Genomic DNA, 10559 nt, shown 5'->3' on the forward strand with positions numbered 1-10559 from the left:
CACTTTTATCATTACAAAAACACGGGTCATTCCCCCTGTGGCCTTCTCTCTCCTCTCTACCGAACGCCATTTGTGTGTATTGGAAAAGCTGAAAAGACTGTGAGATCCACATGTGCTTGTACTTCAAAAGTATAAAAGTGATCAAAAAGTTAAACACAACAAAATGGAAGTCATAATGTACCTCAACCTTTTAAAGTTCAAATGGAGTCTGTAAGTTACAGCATGCTGAAGTAACATGATTGCAAACAAGTGAAAGAAAAAGGAGTTTTCAGTTGAAATAACATTGACTTTCCCCTAGACTTGTTTGGGTGTTTAACCCATTAAAACCGGGAAAGCATTGATTGATTGATTGATTGAATACTTTATTAGAAGTTTGCAAAAAAAAAAGAACAGGAAAGTACAGTTCAATACAAGGTCAGCTAAGAGGATTTTAAACCCAAGAAAGCCTATGGCTTGTTTCCATTGGCGTCATTGTCTCCGCCAGGAGACTATGTTTTCACTTTCCGCCCCCCCCCCCCCCCCCTTCGGCCAAGCTAACATTGGTCAAGCCTCACGTGACACGTGACAATACGTTGAAAGAGTATGCTCTGATTGGCTAGTGAGACGCATGACGTATAGCGGCCTATAAATAGATGTAAGTGAGGTAAGACAGGAATAATCACGAAATGGCTGAGAAATGGCGGAGCAATACATTACGTAGACACACTGGTGTCATCACAATACGTAATATAAATAGCTTAGACAGGATTAATCAAGAACAGTACTTTCCAGTCACAGTTGATGACACAGTGCAACTAACTCTTATTATGCAAACTGAAGAAGCTAATCATTGTCTGCAAACTGATGAAGAAACAAAGGCGCAACGCCTATCATCAAAGTTCCAATCTTGGAATAAATTCCAATATCTGCTGGCGGAGACTTGTGCTCCGAGGAGCACATTTTCTAGTTTGTACTCAATTCATCGAAACATTTAATGACAGACAAATATAAAATACTATGCAAAACATCATCCAAACAGTTCGAAATCAAAAACAAAAATATATACAGTAAACAGCATTGGTGGAAAAGATACCAGTACTCAAATGTTTTAAGTAAAAGTATCAATACTGCAATGTAGAAGTACTCGGAAGTAAAAGTCTGGTGCTCAAAATGTACTTGAGTAAAAGTACAAAAGTATAGGTATCAAAATGTACTTAAAGTACCAAAAGTAAAAGTACTCAAATGTTTGAAAATATCAGATCGGCTGTTTTCAAATAGCCTATGTATAAAATAGGACTAAAGTGGTTAATGTATGTTTCACAATGTAATAATTAATATCTGTAAAGTAACTAGTAACTAAAGTTCTCAAATAATTGTAGTGGAGTAAAAGTACAATATTTGCCTCTGAGATGTAAATGGAGTAGAAGTAAAAGTGTTGGAAATTGGAAATACTCAAGTACAAATACCTCAAAATTGTACTTAAGTACAGTACTTGAGTACATGTACTAAGTTACTTTCCACCACTGGTAAACAGTTTTGGGGAAAAGGGGGGGGGGGGCAGGCCACTTGCAGCCAGCTGTAAGCCACCTGTAGAGCACTGACATGGGGTGGAAGCTCGTTCCACAGTTTGGGCGCTACGGCGGAAAATGTTCCTCGTCCTTGGCGGTGTGGAGAGATGAGCAACAGTTTCCTTCCATGGACGTGTCTCTCGGGTCCAGAATAACACATAGAAAAAGTCCCTTGGAAGAAAGAGAGAACAAGTCGATAACAGTAATTTAATGTCAAACACAGACGCAGAGAGAAAGAGAGAAGACAGATGAACTGACAGAGACAGTAGACAGAACAAACTGCCTTCATCTGAATGAGGTATTACTTTCATATTGAATTTAGAAATCATACATAACATAACCACAAACAATAGGAAACCATTTGATCATAATATGTTTCAATTCAGTCTCAATCTACTTCCAATTCAAAGTCTGACATATAACTACATTCATATTCCCCTACCTGTTAAATATCATGGGGTTGGGGGTGTGGTCATCTGTCAATGTTGTGAGAGACTAAAGGCTTATTTGTCCTAGAACTAGGAGAAAGAAAAAAGAAACAGCCTGAGCACATCATTATGCTAAATGGAGTATGGAGTATTACAACGAGTATTTTGACGTGTTGTAAACGTGTAGATCTTGTAGCTTGTAGATCAGCTATTTCCGCTATTTTTATTTTTTGGGGGGAAATTATAAAAAGATTAAATGTGTCAGTAATGTCTTTGTATATTTAAGTTATTTGTCATATCTGCCCTGTGCAATTTTGTAATTATGAAGCCTAAAATGTAAACAGAAATTTAAATTGTAAGTTCCAATGGTCAATGCCAAAAACACAATTAAATCGTTAATAGCAATTATCTGTGTGAAACTCAATCATCAACTCAAATGTGTGATTGTGACAGCCCTGCTTACTCTTGGATCATTGTTTGGGCCGTCTGTGTCATTTCACCATCATTGTTTCGTCTACAGGAGAGGTTAAAACACAACAGTCAGTATACTGTCACCCATCTATGTTCTTAAGTAAAAGTATCATATTGCAATTTAGAAATACTCTGATACAAGTAAAAATCCGGAATTTAAAATTCACTTGAGTAAAAGTACACAAGTATTGGCATCAAAATATACTTAAAGTACCAAAAGTAAATGTACTCGTTAGGCAGAATGTCCCATTTCACAATTTTTCAAATGTATACAATTTCATAAAAATCCTTTGAAAACAGCCGATCTACAAGTTCACAATGCGTCGCGATGCGACGCATTGTGAGCTTGTAGATCTGCTGTTTTCAAATGGCTGAAATGTATATAGGGCTGAAGTGGTTATATGTTTTGTAATAATAATCTAAATCTATAAAGTAACTACTAACTGGAGTTGTCAAATAGTACTGAACATTGGAAATACTCCAGTAAAGTAAAGATTCCTCAAAACCTATTAAAGGATGTTTACCTTGTTTCTGTTTTTCTACGTCTGAAGACTGCGATGACTAAAACAACACCGATGATTAAACCAACACCAATGACAGCAGCAGTGATAACTGTGAGGAAAGAAATAGTCATGTATACAGTATGTATGTTCTACAATGATACACTCAGGATCAAACAGGCCCATTGATAAACTAGAAAAAGTGCTCCTCGGAGCACAGGTCTCCGCCAGGTCAGGTACGTTATTCTGGCCTCCTGGTGGCGCTATAATAGGCCAATGTGAAAAGGGTGCCATTTATTCTTAGGTCTTTCACGGCAATCAGACACTGCATTCATGATTTGAGGCATTTTGTTCCAAAAATGTGTTTTGCTAAATTAGACCTGCTGGTGGCGCTATAACAGGCCAATGTGAAAAGGGTGGCATTTCTTCCTTGGCCTAGTGGGAATGTGCGTGTGAAATTTCACGGAAATCGCAAGCTGCGTGCATAGTTTGAGGCTTTTTGTTCAAAACGGACCAATCCTGCAAACTTTGGAAGCCAACCATAGGCAATGAGGATGGAATATGGGAAATCGGACAGATCCATGTTGATCACATGACTATAGAGATACTGTGTACCGATTTGCATGACGTTTGGATAAAATCTGTAGGAGTAATGTAAAAAACATTGTTTTGCACAAATCGGCCTCCTGGTGGCGCTATAACAGGCCCATGTGAAAAAATTGGGGCAGAGGTTCTGAATTGGCATCCAGGGAGTGTGTGTGCAAAGTTTCGGAGCGAACGGGCCAACGGTGCCGGAGATTAGCTGGTAACACACAGACAGGACGGACACACGGACACACAGACACACACACGGACACACACACGGACGGACGGACGGAGGGTAAAACATACTCTCTCGCCATGCCTTCGGCCTGGCGGAGACAATAAATACAAATAACTTACTGCAACCACTCAGACATGAGACAGGTGCTTCATATGTTTCACACACATCTGGGAAACAAAAGAATCATACTGTATATTAGTTAATTAGTAACATCATCTAAGCTATCTATCATTCAAATACATATCAATGAAGGTCAATGAATTAAATAGACTAATTGAAATAGACTAATTGGAAAACAACAGTTGAGTACAGCAGTGGTTCACAAACCTTTTCATGTCCCATCTCAAACATATTTTGTGCCAGGGATTTTTCAAAAATAGCAGATCTACAAGCTCAGATCTACCCTGGCACAAAACATTTTCAGATGGGGGGGAGGGTAATTTTGCACAATCTGTATGGTAGTATGGTAGGTGGTATTTGGTCTCCCTGCTCTTCTATTGAGACATTTAGATTGTGTCAAACGTCGTGTCTCACCTCGACACAGGATCTGACACGTATTTTGACCAGATGGTGTCATGGTCCCCTCCTCGGGCCTTGGACTTAGCCCTTGGACTTTGACTGTATAACTCAGCCCTTGGACTTTGACTGTATAACTCAGCCCTTGGACCTTGACTGCCCTTATAAGGTCTTGGACTTATTAGGACTATTCTGTTGTATCGTTCCAATTGTATTTATGTTATTCTGTTGCTGCCTTTTGCCTTGGTGTTAGAACTGTATCTTATTCTGTAGTATGTTCTCTGCCTTCCTGTCCACCCCTGTAGTTCTGTACCTGCCTTGTCTTACCAGTCTTGTGATTTGTCAGTGTTTCCACCTGTGTCCTCTTAGTCCCCCAGCCTATCCCAGTGTTGATTGTCAGTTGAGTTCACCTGTGTCCTGTTATCCCTGTGTCTATTTGATCCCTGTGTTTGTTGAGATTCTCGCCGGTTCGTAGTTCCTTGTAGAGTGAGTGAGTCTGTCCTGTGAGTGCATTTGAGAGTAAGGCCTTTGTTTTGCCCATATTTGGAATATCCTCTGTTTTAGTTAATAAACACTTTTTTGGGTCATCCTCCGTACTCGTTCCTGACAGATGGTCAAGGTTAAATGTATCCCCTGAGCCAGCAGGCAGGCAATGGTAAAACATTTCTAGCCTGGTAAACCACCCCGATCTGTGTGAATTCACATCATCATGTAATTTGAATTCACGCGACCGGGACGGTTTTACCAGGAACATTTCAGCACTTGTGCAGGAAACCGGGTTGAAATGCGTGGTAGAAGAGGAAAGTTACAGAGTGCATGCAGCTTTAAGTGCTGTGCTGTCTTTGGTGTAATTTTAAATCCATCTCTCACCCTTAGTAGGTCTTTATCCAGCTGGCCACAAGATGAGGCGTAGCAAACAAATATTTATAGTTCTATGTTTACAACAAGCTAAAAGGACTATTGCTTGATCGTGGAAAAAGATAAGACAAACCAAGCATCGCTCAGTGGTTTAAGGAGTTAGCTGTGAGCCTTCCTTTGGAAAAAAAAATATTTAGACTCTAAAAGTTAAGCAAGAGTTGGAGTTGTTTAGAGAAATATGGGGAGGATCTATTCAGTATGTCAAGGACACTGATCTATCTCATCTAACGGATGAGTCTGGAGCTGGATAATTGTACTCTCTGCCAGTGGTGTAAAGTAACTAAGGTCATTTACTCAAGTACTGTACTTAAGCAACATTTTGAGGTACTTTTACTTTACTGGAGTACTTCCAATTCTCACTACTTTTACTTCTACTCCACTACATCTCAGAGGCAAATATTGTACTCCACTACAATTATTTGAAAACTTTAGTTACTAGGTACTTTGCAGATTACATTTTTTTTTTTCATTACGAAACATACATTAACAACTTCAGCCCTATATGCATTAGGCTATTTGAAAATAGCCGATCTACAAGCTCACAACGCGTCGCATCGCATAGCGAGCTTGTAGATCAGCTATTTTCAAAGCATTTTCATACATTTGGAAACTTGTGAAATGGGACATTCTGCAAAATGAGTACTTACTGTATACTTTCAGTACTTAAGTATATTTTAATGCGAATACTGTTGTACTTTTGTACTTTTACTCAAGTACATTTTGAATACCGGACCTTTACTTGTAACAGAGTATTTCTACATTGCAGTGTTGATACTTTACATAAGTACAAAATGTGAGTACTTTTTCCACCACTGCTTTCTGCAGATGTTTGGTCTTGTGGCCATGATCGAGGTGATACCAGATTAAGTGCCCTTCTTTTATGTATGTGTATTGTATTGTATGTCTTTTGTTTTGTTTGTTTGTTTTTTTTGTCATATTTGAGTGATTGTATTGGATCTTGATAAAATCCATTTCTCACCTTGTTTGTCAGAATAAATGACACTGGACACGTCCTTCACAAGCCCAGAGGAGAGAGTCACCACACAGTGGATCTGTGTGCCGTTGTTACAGAACCTCTGCAGTGTGACAGTGCTGGTCACTGTGATGGTACCGTCAGTGTTGACTGAATGGACGGTGCTGTAGTTTGAAGAGCCTAAATGTGTGGGAACCTCCAGAGTTACTGTCAGAGCAGGACGGGACACAGCTGAGCAGGACACAACCATCAACTCTGTGCCAGTGGGTTGTGTGACGTGTAATATGGGCTCTGGTTGATCTGAGAAAAAAAAACAATAATTTAATCAATAATGTAATCAATCGCGGATAAGCGGCCGAAATGAGTGTCGCCCTCAGGTGGGTGGCTGGTATCTTCCCTATAGGGACAGGGTAAGAAGCTCCGTCACCCGGGAGAGAGACTTGGAGTAGAGTCGCTGCTCCTTTAGGTGGAAAGGAGCCAGCTAAGGTGGTCCGGGCAATTAATACGGATGCTTCCTGGGCGTCCCTGTTTTTCCTCGTACAGTTCAAGTTCCAGTTCCTGCCCCCTGTCACAGTAGCAGCACTAACCATCCCTAACGCATGAACAAGAAACAGAAAGTGTTTGCACACCCTGTGGAAATGAATTACTTGCATGGGTGGATGGACGGACGGATGCCCCCCTGCCCTCTCAACTTGTTGCTGGTAATCTTCGATTGGAAAGCACTCTGACATGACTTGACTCGACCAACTTGATCATTTTGACAGCTTGTCTTATACTTGTGACGACATTGCATGACTAGGCCTAAATTCCTTCACCAACCTCCAACCATAACATCTTAAAGCAATAAAGCCTTACAGCGTGGCAAATATACAGTGTTTTGTATTCAGGGCATTAATATAGAATCTATTGTCAGAGAGGTTGAAAAACTAAGCCACACACGTGCAAACACACACCACACACACACACACACACACACACACACACACACACACACACACACACACACACACACACACACACACACACACACACACACACACACACACACACTCACACTCACACTCACTCACACACAGGACAACTTCTTACCATCCACTATGAGGCAGGTTTTCGTATAGATGGCTCCTTCAGGATAAGCATTAAATAAACATCTAAGACAGCCCTGGTCTGCTTTGGTCACATTCCTGACCACTATGGTGCTGTTCTGCAGTCCTGTGTCTTCAAACTCCACTTTCCCCTCAAAGGGAGGGTTGATCTTGGTGCCAAAGCGTTTGTTGTAGCTGGCAACGTCCTCTGTTCCTCCTTTTCCTAATACCTTCTGCCAAGTAACTTGAAGGACGTTCTTGGGTTGTGTGAGCTGGCAGGTGAAACGGGCGTCCTCTCCCACCGTGGTCCTCACAGGATCCTGTGTTTGGATCAACTCTGATAGACCTGTAGGTGGAGGAGATGACAGTTATTAGTACATAACATTGACTGTATGAAATATGAACACGCGCAAATTGTATACAAATAACGTATTCTCTATGTTGGTAGCCAGTGTAGTAATGCAGTTTCTAGGAGAAAGCGTGAAGGAGGAGATTGGGCGCAGGCATTGGGGGAGAATAAGCTACAGTATATTATTGTGCAACATTGATTATTTATACAAATGTTTTTTTGAGCTGAAAAAGCATACAAATCCTGTCTGTCTGTCTGTCTGTCTGTCTGTCTGTCTGTGTCAATTTTTATTTTCTGTTTCTGTTTCTATTTTTCCCTGATCAAATGACTCACTGGTGGTCACTCACTAGTTTCGGTCACTTCCCTATGTATTGTATCACCCTAGTGTTAAGTAGAGATTAGCTGTCCATAGACGGAAGGACACGCACACACACACACACACACACACACACACACACACACACACACACACACACACACACACACACTCTGACGGACGGACAGGGTGCAAAACATAGTCTCGGCCATGCCTTTCGGCCTGGCGGAGACAATAAGGATCTGAAAAGATAACAATGGATCTATCCTTTTCTTTGTTGTGGATGAAGGAGTCTACACCTGCATCTTCACTCTCTCTGTTGCTGGCTTGTACTACTACAAGCATAATGGAGCTTTAGCCTGGAGATAATAAATTATGTTTTAGAGGCCAATTTCTGGGTTGATGAGGACATGCAGTGCCTTACTAAAGTGTTCAACCTCATAAATCACCAATTTCATTGGATAACAACTAATAAACTTCAACTTTTCTATAATGATAAATTAAAACAATAATACTTTAAACAAATTAACAAGTTTTACACCACAAACTGTATTGTTTAAGAAAACAGAACATGCTTATTACGAAAGTATCGATTCGAACCCCTTGAACTTTGATTTGCTTGTTTCAACTTGTCCTTTTAATCTGTGCCATGGCATGACATTATAATTACATTTTACTGGCAGACAAACGTTAAAGGTGCATGTCACCACCTACTTTACTGGAGTGTATAAAATCATGACTTTATAAAGAATACTGGATATTAAACCTGTTTAAATAAAGCCCCTTGAACCTGAAATTGTGTCCCCCTCCTGTCCATACAAACATCAAAACAAAACAAAACATCTGTTCTATTTCTGCCCCCAAATAGTAGGCTGCCCATGTTCTTTAAAAAAACAAAAAAAAACATGACCAGTTCATCCATCCCCAAAACAAGCTTAACTGATTACTATAGAAGCAATTTAATTAACCTACCTTCTGAAAAGTCCACCAGTATGAAAACCAAAAGTGTGTGAGTGAGATAAACCATTTCTGTTTAACGAAGAAGAATAAGCAAAAACTAATTCATATGTCTACCAGGGACAGCAGAAAACTTCAGTGATCACCTCACCGCAGTGTGTGTGTAAGACCTCAATGTTACACACACACTGCCCCCCACACACTCACTCTCTCTCTCTCTCTCTCTCTCTCTCTCTCTCTGAAATATCCCTTTAATATAAAGCTGGTTGACGTCACTAATGGTAGCAAAAACACAAGCGTGTGAGGAAAATGAGCCATTTCTGTTCTGTACAACACAGCAGTACAGAGGAGGGAATTTACCAGACCCTGCTTTATGGCCCCATTCCTTGTGGAAGTTTAACTATTTCCTTGGTCAGTGGTCAGTATACTCAGGACATTTACGTGGTGTAAATGTCCTGATTCACTCTGGCGTAAGCATTCTGATGCACTTGGTGCCATGGCCATGTAAGTACTAAGTAGCCTTGGGAACCGACAACGATTCCTGAACAATGTGGCCACAATACGTCTCCTGTTTTTGTAGCATACAGCTTGAAGTACAAGTACATGTATATCAGTGCGACGCGTTTTGAGCTTGTAGATCTGCTATTTATTTTTTTAATTCATTGGAATCCTGAATTATTTTTAGCTATATTTTAATTGGAATCCTGAAAAGTAACATTTTTATTTCATTTCCATCTCCACTTATTTCATAAGTTATACTTATGTTAACTTTATGAACTTAAATACAAATACATTGGACATAAAAAAGACAATAGAATTTGAATACAGACTGAAGTAATTAAAGCGGGTCATGTTTGCATGTTTGTAATTGTAAACAGCTGAAATCATCAATTACATATCAGTATTCCGTTATTAACCTGCGGGCCGCATTAAGTGTAGGTGGGGGCAGCATGTGGCCCCCGGGCCGTCAGTTGCCCATGTATGATGTACATCCTACCGGACATAATGCTAGTACAGTAATGTCACAGGGACTTACCCCCCAATCCAACCCTTGATGCTGAGTGCCAAGACATTGGGTCTCATTGTTTTATAGTCTTTGGTATGACCCGGCCAGGGAATTGAACCCCCGCCTCTCAATCTCCCGGGGCGGACACTCTAACCCAGTGGCTCCCAAGACCCAATAGAGAAATTGGATGTTTGCCCCGGGACCCAAACTACTGAAAAAAGCAGATCTACAAGCTCACAATGCGGCCAGTGGTGTAAAGTAGCTAAGTATATTTACTCAAGTACTGTACTTAAGTACAATTTTGAGGTACTTTTACTTTACTGGAGTATTTTCAATTGTCTATACTTCAGATATAGATTATGATATAAGGAAACATACACTAACCACTTTAGTCCTATTTTATACCTAGGCTATTTGAAAATAGCCGATCTACAAGCTCACAACGCGACACATCGCGACACGTTGTGAGCTTGTAGATCTGCTATTTTCAAATATTTAATACTTTTACTTTTGGTACTTTAAGTATATTTTGATGCCAATACTTTTGTACTTTTATTTTTTTTAATAGTAATTGCTCATGCATCAAAGAATTTAAGTACTTTTTCCACCACTGTCTGTGACCAGTGCTCTAACCACAAGGCCACTGAGTTGGTCGCTATGGCTATATGGC

The 10559-nt window shown here is 40.2% G+C and overlaps 1 protein-coding gene across 1 annotated transcript; it reads right to left on the bottom strand.

Moving 5' to 3' along the window:
* Positions 1-1510: 1510 nt before the first annotated feature.
* On the bottom strand, positions 1511-9887 carry LOC311060260 (OX-2 membrane glycoprotein-like; the record flags this gene model as incomplete). The annotated part of the gene is made up of 8 exons (XM_084078396.1): positions 1511-1718; positions 1990-2065; positions 2439-2489; positions 2971-3058; positions 3889-3936; positions 6183-6476; positions 7266-7607; positions 9881-9887. 7 exons carry the CDS (start codon positions 9885-9887, stop codon positions 2020-2022), a joined length of 876 nt encoding a protein of 291 aa, XP_083934522.1. The 3' UTR covers positions 1511-1718; positions 1990-2019.
* Between the last annotated feature and the right edge of the window lie 672 nt (positions 9888-10559).

Source organism: Gymnoscopelus microlampas (genome assembly GCF_963454915.1).
Source record: "Gymnoscopelus microlampas genome assembly, chromosome: 14".
Lineage (NCBI taxonomy): Eukaryota > Metazoa > Chordata > Actinopteri > Myctophiformes > Myctophidae > Gymnoscopelus > Gymnoscopelus microlampas.